Source organism: Cynocephalus volans, chromosome 13, assembly GCF_027409185.1.
Source record: "Cynocephalus volans isolate mCynVol1 chromosome 13, mCynVol1.pri, whole genome shotgun sequence".
Taxonomy (NCBI): domain Eukaryota; kingdom Metazoa; phylum Chordata; class Mammalia; order Dermoptera; family Cynocephalidae; genus Cynocephalus; species Cynocephalus volans.
The window spans coordinates 53,599,082-53,621,774 of NC_084472.1; the positions used below are offsets into that span (position 1 = coordinate 53,599,082).

Genomic DNA, 22,693 nt, shown 5'->3' on the forward strand with positions numbered 1-22,693 from the left:
GAAAGCCACCATTACCAGTTTACCATTCTCCTTGCCGTAAGGACCTTGAATTCATGCGAAGCCTCAGTAGACTTGCTCCAAACATCCAAAACTAAATAGTGTCAAGAACAATCCTAGTAATTGTTTCTCTTGGTCTGGATAGAATCTCCTTTTCCTGAATTTGCCTGTTATTTCTTGCCCTTCTTCAGGGAACATTCTGAAAGTTATTTCACAAAAACTTTTGCAAAAACTACTGCTAAGCTTCTAAAATTTTCCTGGTCTCCTCTTTGATTATGTCTTTACTCCCCAAGATTCAGAGACACCAAAAATTTGAGTTTGAAAAAAATGATGTGTAGGGAAATGATGTGTTTAATAGGCTCCAGCAGCATTTATTTTACCAAAAGTGCAAAGTTACCTTCTCTGTAGTAATAGACACACAGTGATTGAACTTCATCTTTCCCTGTATCTCTTCTGGGTGGTGCTCAGTGTGGGAGCAATTTTATTTTATGTGTAATAGATGGTGAAAGCATAGAATCTGGAATGAGACTCTAAATTAGAATCCAGATTTGCTATTTACTAGCTTGGTAACTTGGACAAGTGGCTTAATCTCTCTATGCCTCAGTTTCCTTATCTGTATAATGGGTTAATAATAGTATATACTGCATAGAATAGAGTGAAGTTTAATTAAATCTGTTACATATAAAACATGTAGAACAGTGCCAAGGTATCAGTAAATGTTAACTGCTGCCGCTACTACTTCTTGTTAACATCACCACCATTTTCAGATTGTAATTTCTACCCAGCATGTAAAGGATTAGTAGCCCCAGCTGTGGCAGCCAATTACCAAAGGAATTCCCCTGCCTTGATTCTAGTTCTGTCCATCTATGTCTTTATCAAAAATCTGAAAATCTGAAAATCGTAAGTTAACTATTAGAAACTATATTCTACATTTTAATGATGCTACTGATGTTATTGTTCATTGCTTTTCTATATCTATATCATGGATAATAACATCTTATCTGTTTTGCTTTTTTATCTTTGTATAGATAATAAAGAGCAAATAACTGACCAACCATCAGGTGAGTAGGACTTTAAAGAGCATGATCAAAGCATAATTATAGTATTTAACTATATTTAATTATCATAAAGGAATTTAAGATAATTTTAATTTGATTGTTTTTGTAAATATTTGAATAGCATGGGGACCAAAAAAATTTTTTTTGGTAAAGGAAATTATAGGAGAGGAAATTTAAAAAAGATTACAAATTCAGTTTCTGGTGTCAAGTCAACTTCTATGGAGTGATTCATGTGTTTTTGGCAACATGCAAAAAAACATGTACCTATTACACAGCTCGCATAGAGAAAGCAGTGATTAGTACTGTCTTTGGTGGGGGGTAGAGATTAGGAAAGCATCACAGAAGCTGCAAGAAGCTTTAGAGTTTGCTTCCCCATCTTCTTCAGTGAGAGCAGAAGAGGATTTAAGATAAAGTGTAAATGAGCAGTTGCATTTAAAGAATGCATTGGAGAAGAAAATACAAGGGAAAAAACTAGGAAAGTAGGAGAAAATCCAGGAGATTCATACTATAAAAGTTTAGCAGATTAACAGTTAAAGGTGGTAAAAATAGTCAACATCTTTTTTTTTTTTGACCAGTAAGAGGATCGCAACCCTCGGCACGGTGTGGTCTGCACCACGCTCAGCTAGTGAGTGCACCGGCCATCCCTATGTAGGATCCAAACCCGTGGCCTCGGCGCTACCAGTGCTGCACTCTCCTGAGTGAGCCATGGGGCCAGCCCAATAGTCAACATCTTGATCCCAGCAGAAGTCAGTTAAAATAATGTCTAAGATTTGTCCAGTGGATTCAGCTAGTGAAGAAATGATTGATGACTTTCAGTAAATGTTGGAAGTGCATAATGTGTGTCAGTTACCAAGGCATGCCTAGAATTCAAGTACAGATAACATGTCTAGTGGGTAAAGAACCATTCAAAAGTGAACAAGTGGAGACATACAGTACAAATTAATTTGTTGAAAAAAATGGTGATCTGAGGTTAACTAGGTGGGGCGTACCTTCAGAGTTTTTTGGAAGGTGGGAAAAATATGAGAATTATTTACATTTGGAGAGGAAAGATCTATTGAGACTATAGGTTAGAGGGACCCATAAAAGAGAGGACCATTTATGGAGCACATTCCTAGAGGAGATGTTAGGGTTTGGCCTAAGATGAAAAAGAGATATTGGCTTTAATCAAAATGTTGAAACCTCTTCTTTACATATTAGAAGGACAGAAAGATTGGTGAAGATGTAGATAGATTTGTTAGAAAGATGAGGACATTTTTAGTTGATGGTTTTCCTTTCTAGGTAATTAGGCTCAGTAGCCTGATTGAAGGATTGAGGAAAAGAGAGCAGAGTAAGGCTGATTATAGAACTGGGCAGTGGCAGAGGTTTAGTGGCTAAAGAACATGGAAGCTAGTGAGGTCTGACCATCTACAAGTGAAAAAATATACAGAGAGTACAACTAAGACTTTTAAAAATTAAGAATTTGTAGTGGTACAGATGAGTTGTGTGATTTTTCTGTAGCAGAACTCACCTTTAAAATAGAGAAGGCAAACTGATGAGCTGGTCTTTCTGTTTGTTTAATAAATACTTACCAGGTACCTACTGTGTGCCAGGCACTGTGGTAGTTAGAGATTTATAGGCCACATTTGGAAGAGGGCATGACAGTTGGGATTTGGAGGAATTTACCAAGGGATAAAGACTGTGTAGAGAAAGAAAGCCTTGAACAGGTTAATAAACTGGTGGAAAATGGAGGAGTAAGGAGATTTAAAAAGTTAACTGAGTTGGAAGAACAAGAGTAGTAGGGACAAAAATGTTAAAAAATGGGAGGTTGTTATGGTTACAGAAGGAAATGTATTGTTTTGGATTTCAAAGTTGGGGCAGCTTAGGTGATGGCAGAGTCTAGGATATGATCATAGAATTGGGTGACTGTGAAGGTGAAGGCCTTTGATGTTGAGTAGAACAGGGGACTGTGAATTACTATCTTTAAAAAAGTCTGCCATATTTTATTCATAGTGGTAAGTTTTTGTGTATTCCAGCTCCATTATCTTCCCTCTAGATCCTAAAACCTCACTGGCTAAGAAAGACCTATTAAAACAGTGTTCTGAACAAGATATAGCCGTTCTGTACTATAGTGAGAAACATGTATGTGCCTGTAAGCACACAAAATGAGAAAATCCTAATGTGACTGGGTTAGTTGTTGAAGATGGTTCAATTACATTGTGTGTTTAGTAATAATATTAATAAACTAAGTGTTTTCACTTAGTGCAATATATAGTTGAACCCTGAGATGTTGATACAGTCCTCATTTTTAGTAGATGAAACTTTAAAACTATAAGTGTTTAATAAATCTTGCTCAGGATTACACAATTGAAGTTGAACCAGGCTTGATGCTACATTCCATAGCTTCTGTTAGCTCCATTTTATCAGGTATCCTTTCTCAAACGTGTCCTAATTGAAAGAATAACATGATAAACTGATTATCAAGTCAACTTCTGTTATTGAAGTTCACCAAATATTTACTGAACATTTCATCTGTGCTACCCTTTATGAAGTAAGAGAATGAACCTTGGTTCCTGAGCTCAAGGCATTGCAGTCTTAACAGGGAAGGCAGACATTAAGTAAATAATACAGTACATAATACATGCCGTAGTAGAACTATGTAAAGGGTCTAGAAATTGTTTATTGAAGATGATGATCAGATTAGTCTGGGAGAGTCAGGGAAGGCTTTACCTAAGAGGTGAAGGCCAGGCAGGGAATTTCAAGGATAAAATGGGAGATCCTGAGTGGATAAAGTGGAAGCGCATGTTTGAGGTAGAAGGGATAAGACACAGAGAGGATGGAGGTGTGAATCAGATGGTATGGGTAAGGAGCAAGCAGTTCAGTACTGCTGGAAGGTAGAGTGAAACGGAAGGAGTAGTTGGGACTAGACTGGCATTGTAGTTACCTATAGCTGCCCAACATCATTCCAAAATTTACTAGCTTAAAAACACCGGTTGTATTATGTCTCATGATTCTGTGGGTTGACTGGGTCCAGCAGATGGTTCTTCTGCCAGTCTCTCTTGGGGTCTCATGTGGTCATAGTCAGATGATAGCTGGGCTGCAGCATCCCAGGGGGTTTTGTGCACATACCTGGCACCTTAGGGGGGACTGATGAAACACTGAAAACCGATCTCTCTCTCCCCAGCCGCCTTCTTCTTCCTTTTCCTCTTTTTCTCCCTCCCTCACTTCCTCCTCTCTCCTTGAATGGTCTCTCTGTGTAGCTGCTTTCTTTACATGGTGACTGGATCCCAAGCAACAGAAGCTGTCAGGACTTCTTAAGGCTGAGACCCAGAACTGGCAGAGAGTCACATCACATTATGTTGCTCAAAGAAAGTCACAGGGCAGCCTAGTTTCAGGGATGGGGGTGACTACACTACACGAAGACAAGGGTACCATGGTTCATTGGGGGTCATCTGTTGCCACAGTAGAAGGGTAGGCATGGGCTAGAATGCAAATGGCCTTATATGCCATACTAAGGAACTTGGAATTTATTTGTAGGATAATGGACAGTCATTAAAAGATTTAATGCATGAGAATAACAAGGACTGTATATTCAACCAGTCATATTTGATGCTAATACTCAATTTTTTGATAGACATCCAAAGGTTTTTTAATTTGACAAATACTTAATAGCATTTAATATATGCCAGGCCCTTTTCTAGGTTCTTATGAGTATTAACTCATTTTGGATTAGTAACATAATAATTAGAATTATTAGACATGGAATTAAATGATATAACACTGTACCAATTTTTGAAGAATACGTTGCATTAAGCTTTGGAAGATGTCTAGGATCTTGTAGTTAAAATATCTTTCTGAAGTAGTTTCATTGTTTTTTTTGCTTTATCAACTAGCGTTTTTGTTTCCTTTTTCCAATAAATTGTTTGTATTCCAGAAGCTGTGGGTGGCTCTTACAGTAAATGTTTTTCTACAGAAATTTCTTCCATTTGTTTTATCATTTGAAAACTATCATAAATTGCTTATATAGTTGCTCTTTGGAAGTTTTTTTTTATTCTCTCTTATCTCCTCAAATTCAAATTTTACTGTTCCTTTCTCTGTCATCTCTCTAAGGTCTGACTTTTCCTTTCCCTTTTTACAACTAATTTCCTAGAATGGGTCTTTGTTGTCTCTCATTTCCACCACAGCAGTCTGCTTCTCTATTCTAAATCCACCCCAGTTCACCTGCCATCCAGGAACTGTTTTACAAGTAGACTGGACAAGGTAAGATTTACTTACCCATCATCTTAATTACCATTAAATTCAAGAGAGTGCTCTAAGACGTCTAAAAGTCTAGTTGAATATTAAATTATTCGTTGTAATTCAGTGAAAATGTACTTTTAGTATATGTGCTGCCGAAGCGAGCACAGTGAAAATGTACTTTAATATTAGTTACCATTATGCTTCTTTGCTGGTAGTAAATATCCTTTGCCTGGTTCTCAAAAGCATCAATAAGTTCAATTTCAGTTGTTTGATATTTTAGCCTCTTGTGTTCCTTAGAGTGTACTGGTCTGCTACATTATTAAGTATAATTTTTAAATGAAATTAAATACTAATTAAATCACGCAGTCTTAAAGCATGCTTTTTTATTATAATGATACCATTTACACAGGTTTTATTTTAATCTTTATATCCTCCTTTAAATGCCCACCCCCCGCTTTTTTTTTTTTTTACAGCAAAGGACAAGGTTGCTCTTTTGATAGGAAATATGAATTACTGGGAGCACCCGAAGCTCAAAGCTCCTTTGGTGGATGTATATGAATTGACCAACATATTAAGACAGCTAGATTTCAAAGTTGTCTCCCTGTTGGATCTTACTGAATATGAGATGCGTAATGCCGTGGATGAATTTTTACTACTTCTAGACAAAGGAGTATATGGTAAGATATTTATAATCTTTGTTTTTATAATTATCTACTATTCTTTTCATTGTGGAAGTTAGGTTAAGAGTTGAAAATCAGATACAGGTAAGGTAAGCACATCGTTGAATTGAAGAGTTTTATTTTTCTTGTAAAAGAAAAGATAGATTTGAACTTCACTCCATATGAATAATTAATTAGCTTAATGTCTTTACTTGCTTACGTATTTCTTTTTTTGTCAAAACAATATTGTTCTTATTAGAATTCTGACCTGTCTTTTGTGATTTTGTTTTTTTTTTTACTATAAGAGCTACTCTAAAGGCTGATGACCAAATAGCTAAATGTACATTAATATATGTAAAATACTACTGTATGTGTTTAGGGGTTTTTTGAGTATAAAAGTTTGTAACCGAATGTACTTTAAATTTGTTTATTTTTTCTAACTATTGCTTGGTATTTTCTAGTCTTTGAATAGGAACTAGAATTTAACAAAGAAGTGGTGAGTGAGGCATATGACAACAATTTGTAAATTAAAGTTTTATGCAGACATGGTCAAAGATGCATCTCCACAAAAATTGTAACAGTACAATTTTTAATGTTTTTTCTCATTCTTTCACTTACCTATGTTAAGAACACTGCATGTAGGTGAAGAATTTTAAGACAGATAGTACGCTGTCAGTAGTAATGTCTTTGGTGTCTTATTCTTTTAATATATATAACCTCAAGTATGGGAACACCAGCTGTTGAGCTCATTTGAACCATCTTTCACAGGATTGTGCTTATCATGACATTGCGCAATATCATTTGACTGCCAGGAAAATGATATTTCCAGGCCTGTTGTTAGGCATGCAAATGATAAACAAAAAGTATCAAGTAGGCTTCTATATCTTTCTAATTATTTTACTTTAACAATTTCTGAATTTAGTCTTTTTATTTATACTTAGATTGATGTGATGAGGCAAACTTGGTGGAATTGCTAATGATTCTCAAAGTAGGATTTTTAATGGAACAAAAACCATTTTTTTCAAGATGTAACACACTACTATGTAAGAGAAAGGGGAAAGTCAAAATTGTATTTAAATGAGTTTCCTTCTCTAAATGTTGATTACTGTCATAACACAAATGTAATTAACAAGGTAAACCTCAAATTTGAGATTTCAGCTATTACACTGATGTTGTAATAACATAACTTTGAGGGCCGGCCCATGCCTCACTCGGGAGAGTGTGGTGCTGATAACACCAAGGCCACGGGTTCGGATCCTATATAGGGATGGCCGGTTAGCTCACTGGTTGAGCGTGGTGCTGACAACACCAAGCCAAGGGTTAAGATCCCCTTACTGGTCATCTTTAAAAACAAAACAAAACAAAGCAAAAAAAACATAACTTTGCTTATGAGCGTTTTGGAGTAATGAGTAATAGGAGAATCCATCCATTTTTCTTTCAAAAATATGAAAGAATACACAAATATGCCCCCTTGGTAATTGGCTTATATTTTCAGGCTAGAATCAGGTGAATTGTTTAAGCATTTTTATATTATATGATTTATCTCGGTTTTTAAGTTGCCTACATGGCCTAAACAGGAAAAGGCTTTTTAAAACTTCACTAGAAATAATGAGGGGTAAGGAAAAAATATTGATCACTTAAGGTTTCTGGATTGGTGAGGTATTGAAAGAGTGAGGAAATTATATGAAGAATTAGGTAGTTGATTATTTATTCTCATTTCTTATTGACATTGTCACCTTGACTTTTTAAGCCCTTTGTTTGGCTTTTTAAATCAAAACCTTTATTTGCCCTTGCTAAGTAGAGAACCAGAAATATAAGCAACTGTTACAAGATTTTAGTTTAGGCTGAAGCTTTGCCCCACTGTGAAAACATCATCTTGGAATACAGAATAAAGAGGCATGTTAAAGCAAAATCACAGCTTAAGAAAGCTAGAAAATTTTAAAATGCTACCGATTCATGTCTTAACAGGGTGGCTGCATTGTATTTTGAAGTATTGTGACTATCCAAAACATCAGACACATCTACATTAAATGTAAGTGTGGTGAGGCTTGAGGGTTTAGGGCATGTTGTAAAGAAATTTTTCATTTTTCTTTTGGACCATGCCTTTACCTCTAGCTGATATCCCCCAGTGACTAATAGTAATTGGGGAAGGGTTGGAAGGGAAAATCATAGGAGTTTCACCATGAACAACTTTAGATATGGAAAACAGGGACTCAAGCTTACTCCCTTTTCTATTATAACACCCGTGGGTCTATAAAAGAAATAAAAATTACAACAGAACAGAAAATAAGTAATTCACTTTTAAACATATATAAACATAAAAAACAAGAATCAAAAACAGAAATAACTGACTTACACTACATGTCCTTGAAGATAAATAAGGGTAAAGATTTCTACTTATTTTATATAGATAGCTAGGATTAAAAAAATAACTTTTGGCATGCTATCTGCCCCACCATATGTCTTTCTATATTCATCACTTGCTGCAGCTTAGCTGTGCTTTGTGGAGAAGAAAAAAAAAGAAGTCTGGTCAGAATATGCCAAAAGCCTTACTCACCCTAGAGGAGTCATTCAGTTCACTGCAGCTCAGTGATTAAGTAATGGGCATTAGAATAAGCTATCCCAGGTTTGAAGCTTTGGCATTTCTGCTTAATAGCTGTATGACTGTGGTCTAGTTATTTAACTTTTCTAAGCCAAAAGGGGATCCATAAAATGAATAGAACTAAGTTAATGAGGTTGTTACAGGGTAAGTAAAATAAAAAATTATCCCCATGCCTGACACGTTGAAAGTGCTCAAAATATTGTAGCTATTATTACTGTAGTTTCCTGAGAAGTTATTAAAGGAATTCATGCTTTCCTTCATCTTTAGATTGGGGATTTGGATTAGGTAACATTCCACTTCAGGCCTCAATGACAGAAACCCAGCTTTCATCAGTTTTTATGTTAAGTGTCTGCCGAAGTTTTCTTTTGGGAAAAAAAGGAGTTTTTAAAGCCATAGTGTAAAACAATAAAAAGCCAGTACACTGACACTTCACATTTTCTGAGCGTAAAGTTAACTAAAAAGCCGGCAGTATATTATAGACACAGTGTAACATAGCACAGAGGTTTAGCTAACCTACATCCAAATTCTGGTTCCATCTCTTATTAGCCTTTTGAATTTGGGTGAGCTTTTAAACCTCAATGTCTCAGGCTTACATCTGTAAAAGGAAGTTGATAATATTACCTACCCTGTTCTGAGGTTTGTGTCATGAGGATTGTATGAGGTAATAGGACTAAAGAGCTTTCTGGAGCCGTGCCTGACACACCGTGAGTGCTGCATGAGTCTGCCGCTGCTGGTGCTTGATGCTCTCATGGAGCACCATGCTAGGTGGAGTGCAGATTCACTCAAACAAGAACATTTTTCATTTAAATGATTATTTTCTTTTTAGACAAAATATCTGTGACAAACTATATTCTTGAAAATCATGTTCCCAAGAAATAAGATTCCCTAAAGATATCTAATTCTTTGACATTTATAAAGATATTTATTTTGTTCTCTATCCTTGAGAAATGGGATAATTAATTTAATGAATAAGCAGTACTAGAGATGGAATTTTAAAAATACAATGATTTGGAGTATTTTATTTTACATAAAAATACTTAATTCCCCTCAGTATAATTTGGTTGCAGACTTTGATACAAAATGCTTATATTTTTCATAAGTCATCTGGGGAGGAGAGACCATCTTGGTGTAAGTGTCTTAATTTCAGTGGTTGCAGGGCTGGACATATGGCATTGATGTAGTAGAATCACACTTAGCTTTCCCCTGGATGAATGGGAGCTAAGCCCTCCCTTGAGTCAAGTCTTGCTAGAGCCAGACATGTTAAATGGCATGATGGGGCTACACTCAGGCTTGCTGGTTGGTGTCTTAGTAGTGCCATTTGTTGACCCTTTCTAAAAGACCTTTAGATCTGACTCTGTCTTGATCAATTTGCATTATTAATTTAATGCAATTCAATATGTATTTACTGAGTTCCTATTATATTCATAGTCCAGATAAGGAATATGCTACATGCTGAGGGAGATATAGAGAATAAAGAACATGATATATCCTCCAAAGAAAATTGGACTTACTTTATATAATGGGAAAGAATGCTGTATATGGAGTTCAGACATAAGCAAATCATTTAATCTTCTTAATTTAGTTTTCTCATCTGTAAAATAGGGGTGGATTAAAATTAAATTATGTGTATGAAAGTACTTTGAAAACTATGAAACTACTACGTAAGTGTAAAAGATTTGTCAGAAAATTTAAGTATACATAGAACTGTAGTGTCCATAAAAACCAGTATGTAATTACCAAAAAGTGCTGCTGCAGCATTTCAAGATAGGGAGAAACTGAAGTTTATTAGTAAGCTACAAGCCAGGTGATGACTTGCCAAGGATTCTGAACTTGAGATAACCTTGAGGACTGGTTAAGATTTGAGTAGATAGAAAGGAGAGAAGCACTAAAAAGACTGATGGGAAATATTTTGAATACAAGATAGAGGAGTACAAATTTTACTCTTTTAAAGTGTATTATTCGGCGAGCGGTTTAGTTGTGCATCAGTCACCACTAACTAACTCCAGAACATTTTCATCTTCCAAAAAGAAACCCCATACCCGTCAGCAGTCACTCCCTTTCCTCCTCACTCCAGCCCTTAGCAACCACAAATCTACTTTCTGTCTCTATGGATTTGCCTATTCTGGACGTTTCGTATAAGTGAAGTCATTCAATATGTGGCCTTGTATGTCTGGCTGCTTTCACTTAGCATAATGTTTTCAAAGTTCATCTATATTTTAGCCTGTATCCAGAACTTTATTATCTTAGGACTGGATAATAGTCCATTATGTGAATATACCACATTTTGTTTATTCATTCATCAGTAGATGGACATTTGGGTTGTTTTCACTTTGCAAATTGTAAATAATGCTGCAAAGAGCATATGTGTACACATTACTGTATGGACTTAAGTTTTCAGTTCTCTTGGGAGTGGAATTGCTGGGTCATGTGGTAATTCTGTATTGAACTTTTTGAGGAACTGCTAGACTCTTGCCAGAGTTCTTACACCATTTTATATTCCCACCAGGTATGAATGCCATTTTCAGTTTCTCCATCCTCACCAACCCTTGTGCTGTCTGTCCTTTTGATTATAGCCGTCCTAGTAAATGTGAGGTGGTATCTTATTGTGGTTTTGATTTGCAGTTCCCTGGCAGCTAACGATGCTGAGCGTCTTTTCATGTGCTTATTTGCCATTTGTATATCCTCTTTGGAGAGTGTTTATTCAAGTCCTTTGCCCGTTTTTAAATCCCATTGTTGGTCTTTTTATTGTTGAGTTGAAGAATTCTTTATGGATTCTGGATATAAGTTGTTTCTATTAGATATATGATTTGCAAATACTTTCCCCTGTTGTGTGGGCCGTCTTTTCACTTACTTGATCTTTGTTGCTTATTGCATTCAATCCCCTCCCTTTGTGGTGATTTTCAAAATTCTACCTGTGCGCTCTTTTTTGTTGTTGTTGTTCCCTATCTGTGCGCTCTTATTTCCATTTACAACAGTAATTTAATTGCTGGCTAGGCCAGTCTCTTTTCTGTTAGCCTGCGTTCCAGGGCCATGCCTTGTTTGCATCTGTTCTCCTGCCTGTAGTGGGCCTTGCTCTCTCCCTGCCTTTCCCCATTCTCCCCAGACCAGCGCCTGCTGTTCCACCTGACACTGACCTCCCTCCCTGCACTTTATGCGTTTCCTCCATGATTGCCCTGACGACCTGATTTAGGGCATTTAATTGTGTGCTGACTCACAGTATTGCATAACAACATGAGCATGCTTGAACATCCAGCTGGGCTGCAGGATCCTAGAGTGTGGGAACTCAGTGCCAGCATGATAATATTCAGTGCACACTTGACCTGCACTGGATACATGGGCATATTCATTTTCTCATTTGACCTGAAATGTATGTGCAAGAACTATTTTTCTCATTTTAATAGAAATTCCAGAAAAGAAGATGACCTGGATTCTGCCCTCTAGGACCAAATGAAGCAAGTTATCTTCAGTTCTCAAAGCCACGTTCTCTGTTAGGAGTTGGGGCTATAATTGCAATGGACTAGCTATTTTTTGGTTTCTTGTCTAAATGCCTGGTAGTATTAACTTTAAAGTACCCTTTAAAGAAATCTTTATGTCCAGAAGATTCAGAGAGCTAAACTGGTGGGCTTTAGAGATCACAGGCTTAGGGGAATATATCTTCAAAAGTATTTCTATCAAATATTTTTATAAGGAAGTCCATGCCAATCTTTTTGTTGTTTTTACAGCGGAAACAAACTTCTTTTCAAGAAAGCATTTAGAGTTGTTTGGTGTTTTTATAGTATCATTTCTCAGTAAGGAAATGTGACTCATCTATTGAGTCCTAAAACTAACCCGAATTTTAGATTATTAATTTGAGAGAGTCTAGCTGGAAAACTTATGATATTTATATCTCATAACACAAAGAAGAAATATAAACCTATAAAATCAGATTTCCCCTCTACGATTATAAATCTACATTTATATCTTTATAACCCATAGAAATATTTATGACAATGACTATGGAGCTGCTTGCACTTGGTATCATGGTAGCTATTCATCTGAATTGTGTGTGTTTGTTCATCCATTAAATCCTTGCTAAGCTCCTGGTGTGAGCCAGGAATACACAGGTAAATGTAAGACTATCCCTGCTCTGAAGGAGCTCCTAGCCTCATGGGGGAGACAAATGAGTCAGGAAAGAAGTCGTAGGTGCCTTCTTTTTCATACATCATGACATAAAATTGCATTCCATATTATATCATTGGTTACAAATTATTGCTTTTATAAATTAGATTATACTTCAGACAACATCTTGATGTTTTAAAATGCAGAATTGAAGACTGTTGCCAAAGTAATTTTAAATGCAAATTAACATTGACTGTATTTGTAATTTGGTATTTCTTACACATGTGTGCATCAACTTAAAGAAAATAAAAGTCACTTTTTTAAAAGAAGTGTGCTATCCTTATGTTCAGAGTGCATTTAGAATTAACATCTACCTCTTTTTTTTTTTTTTTTTTTCTTTTTTCTTTTTTCAGGGTTATTGTATTATGCAGGACATGGTTATGAAAACTTTGGGAACAGCTTTATGGTCCCTGTTGATGCCCCCAATCCATATAGGTCTGAAAATTGTCTGTGTGTACAGAATATACTGAAATTGATGCAGGAAAAAGAAACAGGACTCAATGTGTTCTTGTTGGATATGTGTAGGAAAAGGTAAAATTTCTAATCTTTATTAAATGATTGTTGGAGTTAAATATCAACCTTGACAAATTAAACGTAAGGCAAACTTGTGAAATGCTAAGAACCATTTGAGTTTGTGAATTTTAGATTATACATTGAAACTGAAAGAAGAAAAGTAGAGGAAAATATATTTTCTCTATGTATATCTAATACTTTAACACTTTTCCTATTTGCTATAGAACAAAAGTAAAGAACTAAAGGGTTTGGGTACTCATCATACTACAAGGGATGATCTATAATTTTAAGTTATGTATATACTAAACGTATTATATTTTTCATTATATTATTTCTACTCTAAGAATGCTGTTTAACTTTTTGTATTTGTATCTGCTCTTCTCTCCCCGTTCCTTCTTTTAAATAGAAATGACTACGATGATACCATTCCGATCTTGGATGCACTAAAAGTCACTGCCAATATTGTGTTCGGATATGCCACGTAAGAAAATTTCGTGTTTATGCAGAAGATTCCTTTATTCTTCTATGCCTTCTTTTCGATTGTAGATTAGAGGCCTAGAAATACCCATAGACATCTAGGCGTAAATTTGTCTCTATGATACTCTTGGTAGAAAGCCTTAGATAATGGCTTTAGCCCTTCATATCTGGTTGTCTCTTCACTATGCACCAAGGCATTTAGTTCCTGCTTCAATGTGAACTCTAATTTAATTAAGGATGTCACATGAGGGGCAGAAGAGAGAATGGGGCTCATCAGTGTGTACAGAAGCCGCGCATAGCAAGTGTCTGCTGTTTAAAATTTTTCTTTTTTTAAAAAAATTTACCTTTTTATTGGATATTGACAAATTATAATTGTATATATTTATGGGGCACAACATGGTGGTATGGTATTTGTATACAATGCAGAATTACTGAATCAAGCTAATTAACGTATCCATCACCCCAGATACTTATCATTTTTTCCTCCTGTCTAGCCAAAACCTTCAACCAATATCTCCCCTTCCCCCAACTCCCCAGTCTCCAGTAACCACCACTCCACGTCTGTGTGTCCTATTTTTTAACTTCCACATACAGTGAGAAAACGTGCTGTCTTTCTGTGCCAGCCCTATTTCATTTCTTTCTTCCCCTATTTTTAAGGTGTCAAGGAGCAGAAGCTTTTGAAATCCAGCATTCTGGACTGGCAAATGGAATCTTCATGAAATTTTTAAAAGATAGATTATTAGAAGACAAGAAAATAACTGTGTTACTGGATGAAGTTGCAGAAGGTAAAATAAAAAATAAAGAGAAAACTACCTGAAAAAAAGAGAGAGTAAGGGAGATAAACCTACACAGGGTTCTCTGGTGATTATTTTACTCATACTGTTATTGTGTGGGTTTGGGATTAGTATTTACTTTATAAAACAAATTTTTAATATATCATGGAGCAAAATTCCTGCTATGTAATTCCTTTCTTCCTTCCGTAATTCCTTTCTTCCTTCCCAGTTGACTTAGCTGCATGCTGTCTGTGCAGCATTCCTGAGACTACGGGGCTGACCCCAGGCACAACTGTGAAGTAAAGTTTAATCTTCAGGGCTCCAACTTGTTTCTATGCCTGGCACTTTGGCGCTGCCCAGTCTACCTGTTTGCAAAAACAGTTGTCCAGTGAGCAGTCTCTCCCAGGATTGAACAGAAAAAACTTCAGAGAAATTTTGGGACCCTATGAGAAAAAGCTGAATTTTTTTTTTTCTTGATGAACCTAGTAGTTTTAAAATCTTGCTTTGAGAACATGATTGTGGAGGTCTAAAACCACATCTTTCATTCCCTCTGTCCCCTTCCCTGCCTGCTGGAATAATGCTGTACTCATGTCAGGTGCAAAATAAGGACCTGTTAAGCAGTAGATTGCAAGGTGTTTTTTGAAATGCCATTTTATAAGCCACATCAAAAAGAAGGTAACTCTTTTGCAAACTAGCACCACTAGAAAATGGGGTTTCATGGATGTTCTCAAGATGGCAGTTTGAGTATAAGGTGTTCCACCAACAGCCGTCAGTCACATTGATTTTTGTGTTTTGATCAGTGTAGATATTTTAGCTAGATCACTTGATTTAACCACTTTCCCTTTTAATATAGCCAGCCAGGGATTTGGACTTCCTTCCACTCTCCTGCTTCAAGCAGAGCAGTTCAGCTTTTGTCTGTTTTTTTATTTACTTAATGTATATCTAAAACATGTAGAAAGAAAATAGCACATTACAAAAGCATGCATATAAATAACATTTTTGTTAAATTTAAAACCTAAAACATTGGCACGTGCTATTTACAGATACCTAAACATGAGTAAAAATATGAATGGGAATATAGACAATGCACTGGAATGGTTACTTCAGGTGAGGAGAGAGGAATGATGGTGCTTTAGCCATATGGGTGGTCTTAGCACATTATTTCCTCTTTTCAAAAGTAAAGATAGCTGGGCCCGCCGCGGGTTTGGATCCTATATAGGAATGGCCCATGCACTCACTGGCTGAGTGCCGGTCACGAAAAAGACCAAAAAAAAAAAAAAGGAAAAGAAAAAGTAAAGAGAGCTGAGGTAAATGTGGTAGGTTGTTTTAACTTTTCTCATAGATATGTAGTCATTTGTTTACTAGCTGAATGTATTTTTCAACAGTACGGACATAAAATTATCACAGCTGCTCTTCTAGTAAAGAAATACACTTTTAGCTCTTTGTGGATTTCAAGCCTTTTCTAGTCCCTAATATTCCTAGAATTACAGAAGATAAAAGCTAGAAAGGGGCCTTTAGAAGTGAATGGGTCCAATGTTTTTCTGTCCTTGCTTACTGCTACATCCCCAGTACCTTGAACCATGCCTGGCACATAGTAGGTGCACAGTAAATATCTGTTGATGAATGAATGATCTCAAGACTATAACATGATTTGTAGGAATGTTTTGGGGCCAAATGTTTAAAACACAACAGCAGAATGGTGGTCTTAAAAATGACATTTACTTTCTTATCTTTCAGATATGGGTAAATGTCACCTTACCAAAGGCAAACAGGCTCTAGAGATTCGAAGTAGTTTATCTGAAAAGAGAGCACTTACTGATCCGATACAAGTGACAGCATATTCTGCAGAATCTCTGGTGCGGAATCTACAGTGGGCCAAGGCTCATGGTATGGTAAAGTCTATTTTTTGTGAGATCTTTCTATAATATACTTATTTTAAATCGTGAAGTTTTTTTTTTCCTGAATAAACAGCTTTCCTTCAATTTTATAGTGAAAATATTTTGGCCTAGTAGGCAAATCCAAAACTAAACAAATGTTTCAATTATAGGTATTAAAATGATCATTTTTTAAATCTTCTATTTTTAAAATGGGCTAATTTTCCATTTGTATAATATATAGTCCTGTAGAGTCTCCTATATGGTGATCTGTTCAAGTGTGCCACTGTCAGAAATCAGACAGGTCTATCTGGGTTCTCATCAGTCTCTAACACTTGATAAAATGTGCTCTATGAAATAGGGATGAGAAATCGTCCCTACTTCATAGGCTTGTTTGAGATTGCACGAGAGTTCACATGAGAGACAAGCATCATACCCACCAAGTACTCTGTGCTCAGGGGTGTTACTGAGCATTCTCTCTTGGACACTTGAATCGGTTGGATGATCAGGAGAAAAGAAGATGAAGTGAAAACATATCTATAGCTTGATTACTTTTTGGTAATTCTATGTGGTTTAGTGAAAGTGAGTTTAAATTATTGACTGATATAAAGACTTTGGATTTTCTGTGAGTCCTGAGTGTCTATTCTGTGGATCTTTTAGCATAGATAACTGTAAAAAAATGTATTTATTGAGCTCCTATAAAATATCTTTCTTTTGATAGTATAGTACTTTTTGTTTCCTAAGATACATTTTTGGTAAATTAACATATTAAAGCTCATTAAAATGTAAAATGCCATAAATATATTATCTTGACATTCCAGATAATTGGATAAATAATTGAAATTGAGTGTCTTTTCCCTAGAAAAAGATCTAAACAATAACAAAATTACAATGGTAAAGATCCATTTATGGTAAACAAAACCTTTTATGAAATGAAACTGGAAGATGTGGTGAAAAGTATTTGTAACAGATTTAATAAGTAAATAGTTATTTTTATGATGAAGTGCTCCTACAAAATAGTAAGAGAAAAAACATTGACACCCCCTTCAATAAATAAACAAATGATGCACATATAGCAATCCACACAGTTGGAAATATATTAATAATAAAGAAAGAAATATAGAAAATGGCAAATTTAAATAGTAATTAAGGAAAAATTAAAACTGGTGTATTTCTTTTTTTTAATCGCATCAAAAAGACATTTTGAAAATTAATAATCCCCTGTTTTGGAAATGTTATGGTGAAACTGTTATCTTCTGTGTAAATTTAAAAGTTTGTCACCAAATAGCTATATCCAACAATCCTAAAGCATTAAATATGTGTCAGAAATATTGGTCATGATAGAAAAACAGTAGAACCCAGAAATATTATATCTACTCAAGAGTAACAGAATGGTTAAAGATAACAGACTCTAAGTGTGGCCATTCAGTAACATTATACTTTACTAAAAATTGTTGTCATAAAGATTGAGGCAACAGTGAAAATGCATCTACAATTATATGTATACTTTTGATTACCACTATAAAAATTACATAAGGAGATGAACAAGAACTATAAGAAAATAATAAATGGAAGATTTGATTTGTTTGGCCAACAGAATATTGAGCTTTTTTTTTTTTCCTTTTTTTAATTGTGTGTATATGTCTTTGTTTAAACAATATGATGACGCTAACCATGTTTTGCCCCATAAAGGATATTTGCATCAGAAAACCTACCAAGCACTCTAAGTAATTTTTTGTAAATTGTTCTGATTGTTCTTTTTCAGAACTTCCAGAAAGTATGTGTCTTAAATTTCAATGTGGGGTTCAAATTCAATTAGGATTTGCGGCTGAATTTTCTAATGTCATGATAATCTATACAAGTATAGTCCACAAACCACCAGAGATAATAATGTGTGATGCCTATGTTACTGATTTTCCACTTGTAAGTCTCTTTTCTCTTTTATTTAAAATACAATGATATATTCTCACTTATTAAAGACTAAATTTTTGAAAACTTAAAGTTGATGGTAATATAAAGGAAATATATACAAGAATACTTCAAAATGTTCATGGAAAGATTTGTATTACCTTTTAATTCTATTTTTCCATGAACTTTTTCAGGTACCTTCACATATATTTATATACATGTATATGCATATGTTTATCTATTTGTAGTTTAGTAACACTGGTCATAATATTTAATAATTCCCCAAATTCCTCAAGTTTATCAAATTTAGAAATGTCTAAAGTTCACTCAGGAAGGATGCCTTTAATTTCTCATGTCCTAAATAGGACATCAAATATAAATGTGCTATATGGATTGTCAAGAATGATTTCCTTTTAAAACCATTGTTTCCAGTATAAGTTATTATAACAGTATAAGTCTTATTTGTTGAGGTATGACTATATATTGGAAGAATAGAAATCTAGTTCTGTTCTTTCCAGACATTTAGGTATGTTTATTTTGTGTTGCTCTAAAGAAACTGATTAATAGTACCCCTCTCTCCTATATAGGTGTGACAGATTAAGAAATAAACAGGAGTAAGAAAAACAGAAATCCAGAATATCACTGGTTAGTCAATGTGCAGTGGTGTTTACAACTAACTGATCACAACCAGTTACAAATTTCATTGTTCCTTCTCCATTCCCACTGCCTCACTTGACCAGCCTTAAACAACAACAACAAAAAATCACTTTTATTACATGGAGGACATTGCTTCATGTTAGAGCAAACGGCCTAGCACCAAACCCCAGAATGAGACAGTCTTGGCAGCATGGACTGGGATAGGTGTTGGGCAGGGCGAGCCTGTAGGCTTCTCTCTGGAGGAGCAGGACACCTCTTTGCTCTTGGCCGGTAGGTTAGCTCTAAAAGAAGAAAAAAGGAAAGGCTGACTGTGGCATGCCGATTTATTCTTCCTAAATATGCTGATCATATAAATTCCTGTGCTCCTTCCCAAAAGCAATGGTAATGAAGGAGAGAACCTGGGAGTCAAACAGGAAACCTGAGTAGGTTCAGAAGTGTTTCTAGGAATAGTTTGAAAGGAAACTATCCTTTCAGAGCTCATTTTACTTTTTAAATGTATTAATGTAACATTTAGAATGCCTATTATAACCATAGAATGTTGTTTTCATTGTTTCTTTATTGCTGGATAAGGGATTACCAACTCAGGCCAGAATTCATGAGAAAGATATACCTGCTGAGATGTTTTACATCATAGACTATGTTGTGATTTTCATTGATTTCGTTATTAACATTCACTGATTTTTCACAGGACCTAGATATTGACCCAAAAGATGCAAATAAAGGGACGCCTGAAGAAACTGGCAGCTATTTAGTATCGAAGGATCTTCCCAAGCATTGCCTCTATACTAGACTCAGTTCACTGCAAAAATTAAAGGTTGCTACTTTTCCTGTTTATAGCTTCTAATGGAAAACTTTTTGAAGCTTGAAAATTCATTTTGGCATAGTCCATAGATGTACCACTTTGTTGGGTATTAAATTGAAGTAGATACAGATAACTGATCTATGGTGGGTCTTATCAGTGACCCTTTTTATATTATAATCTATCCCTTATAGTGTCCTCAGGGCTTTTCTGTGAAAGTATATGTGCTTTACCCTCCATATTGTTGAAAAGTTAGGAACATAGAGCTATTCCGCTTGTAAATATTTTAACATTTTCAAATATCATTTTCTAGTACTGTGATTTTCTACAAAACATATAGCAAATTAGAACTGGAATTTCTTTTTAATTTTTTTTTCATTTCTGGTTGACTTGCAGATGAAGGCTAATGACTTAGCTGTACATGGTTGAGCTTTCTAATAAAAGCATGTCCTTGTGAAAATTGAGTTTTTAATTTATTCATAGCTAAATGACCATAGAAATGTATCAGCCAAAATTCAGGGAGCAGAACAGGCACTACTGGCACTTACATGAGGACAGCAGGCATAAACCTGTTGTCACTGCGTTCATAACTAATCTATTTAAAGTCTCTTCTCTTACAAATTTAGCCTGTTATCTGATTCAACTATATTTTCCACCTATGATTGTGAATTATTATTTCATAATATTCTTAAAACAGCTTAAACTTTTGACGTAGGTGTAAAGTCAGGTTATTTTTTTTCATTAAAGGATAATTCCCTATCTCCAATAATAGAAAAAGATAAGTTTCCTAAGCCCCACTGCTTAGAAAATGCCTTTTCACTGTTCATCAGAAAAACAAGATCTCTGTGATTTTGACTACTTATAGTAGTAAAAACTAGAATTCTACTAAACTGTTAAGTATTGAAGGAAGGAAAAGGAAGATGATTATAGCTGGCCTTTCTTAGTTCAGGGTAGATGGAAAAGATGCCCTGAAGATTTGGACCTTGGGAAGAAAGGCAGGGGGTGGCAAGGGAGGCAGTGAGTGGATTTTTGTTGTGTATGTGTGTGTGAATAATATTTTAAGATTGATATATTTTCACTGTCGATAAAAATAATAAACCTCATTTCTTTTCTTTTCCAGGAACATCTAATCTTCACAGTATGTTTGTCATATCAGTACTCAGGATTGGAAGACACTGTAGAGGAAAAGCAGGAAGTGAACGTTGGGAAACCTCTCATTGCTAAATTAGACATTCATCGAGGTTTGGGAAGGATGACTTGCTTTCAAACTTGTCTTATGTCTAATGGCCCTTACCAGAGCTCTGCAGCCACCTCAGAGGGTGCAGGGCATTATCATTCATCTCAAGACTCATTCCATGCTGTTTACCATTCACATCTTGGTAATTCAAATAGTGTTATGCCATCAGGTAGTTGTCATTGCAGCCGGACTCCAGATGCATTTATTTCAAGTTACCACACCCACCACTATTCATGTCAGTTTGGTAGAAGCAATGTGCCAGTAGAGACAACTGATGAAATTCCATTTGGTTTCTCTGACAGGCTCAGGATTTCCGAAAACTGACCTCCCTGTTTTTGAAAGTGAGCATCATTACTAGATGCCTGGTGTGAAATAGTGCTTACATAAAGTGAGGCTTTGTGAAAAGGCAAGTATGTATATGTAGAGAGGGGAAATTAGTAGCAGCTGTTTCCTAGCAAATTCAGGACTTTCAGATGTTGGAATTATGTTATTTAACCACAGACATCCTCTTCCTCTTTTTTCTCTTTTAAGATTTTGTGAATTGGTTAATGTGTTCTATAAGAATGAAGTATGGGTATGTGTGTTTATATGTACGTAACAAAAATATTTTCATTTTGCCAACTCTGAAGTAAGAGCAATGGGAATGGCATTATTGTAGAATAAGTAATTGTGTATTTAGCACCAGAAAGAACCTTGCTGGTCATCAGGCTTAACCTGATTTTATTAGTGGGAAAAACAGATTGAGGCATCTTGTCTATGTTAGAACTGGCACTAGAACTGAGACCTACAGACTTCTATTCCAGTATTTTTTCCACTACACACTGCCTTCCTGACAGGGTCTGAGACACGTATTATTTTTGTAGATAGATTGAACTATATATATATAGATATAGATATAGATTATATAGATATGCATATCTGTAAATTATCTCAAGGAATGTAGAAACTTTAGTTTGTGACTATAGGACTTCGTTGCAAGTGTTAGTTAAGAGATTTGCATACAAATCTTATGTAGAACAGGCTGAAATATTCTTGTGCATGAGGTCATGAAACCACATGATAAGTCACAAAATGTTTCTCTATGTTCATGCTGGACAGCAGAGGTCAAGAGTAGAGATATAATTGAGAAATTTTGGTAGCTGCTTATGTGAATCTTCCAAACATTGAAAATGTCTTCTTTGATAACGTGTATTTTCTTATAGAATTTTGTTGGCATTAGGAGATAGTTTTCTTATCACCTTTGGTTCTGCTTAAAAACAGGTTATAAAGGCAACTGGCAATAACAAGGAAAAAGATTGAATTGGTAATTTTAAAAGTCCCACAAAGAAAATTTCAGGCTCAGATGGCTTCACTGCCGAACTCCTCCAAACATTAAAATTAACACCAGTTATTTGCAGACTCTTCTCAAAAAGTCAAGAGGAGCAAACATTTCCCAGCTCATCTTATAAGGCCCATCTTACTCTGATACCAAAACCAGACAAAGCTATTGCAAGAAAACTACAGACCAGTATCCTTAATGAATACCAAAATTATTCACACCAAAATTATGAACAAAATATTAACAAAGTGAATTCAGCAACATATAAAAAGGATTATACACTGTGACCAAGTGGGATTTATTCCAAGAATGTATGGTTCGCTTAACATCCAAGAATCAATTAAGCTAATAGTCACTTCTCATTATTCACAGTAGTTATGTTTTACAAAGTCACTACAAACACTGAATTAGAGAATATTGAACCATTGCTCCTAGGGAAAGTGTGTAT

The 22,693-nt window shown here is 35.3% G+C and overlaps 1 protein-coding gene across 2 annotated transcripts in view; it reads left to right on the plus strand.

The window, feature by feature from the left end:
- Positions 1 to 21,987, plus strand: part of MALT1 (MALT1 paracaspase) — a 53,390-nt gene extending 31,403 nt beyond the window's left edge. For both annotated transcript variants that reach the window (XM_063077284.1, XM_063077285.1), the window contains 9 exons: positions 1,026 to 1,058; positions 5,744 to 5,947; positions 13,043 to 13,220; positions 13,609 to 13,683; positions 14,337 to 14,464; positions 16,190 to 16,339; positions 18,092 to 18,249; positions 19,580 to 19,705; positions 20,811 to 21,987. In XM_063077284.1, the coding sequence (XP_062933354.1) occupies positions 1,026 to 1,058; positions 5,744 to 5,947; positions 13,043 to 13,220; positions 13,609 to 13,683; positions 14,337 to 14,464; positions 16,190 to 16,339; positions 18,092 to 18,249; positions 19,580 to 19,705; positions 20,811 to 21,251 (1,493 nt within the window). In that variant the 3' untranslated portion in view covers positions 21,252 to 21,987. The remainder of the gene's footprint in view (positions 1 to 1,025; positions 1,059 to 5,743; positions 5,948 to 13,042; positions 13,221 to 13,608; positions 13,684 to 14,336; positions 14,465 to 16,189; positions 16,340 to 18,091; positions 18,250 to 19,579; positions 19,706 to 20,810) is intronic.
- Positions 21,988 to 22,693: the final 706 nt, after the last annotated feature.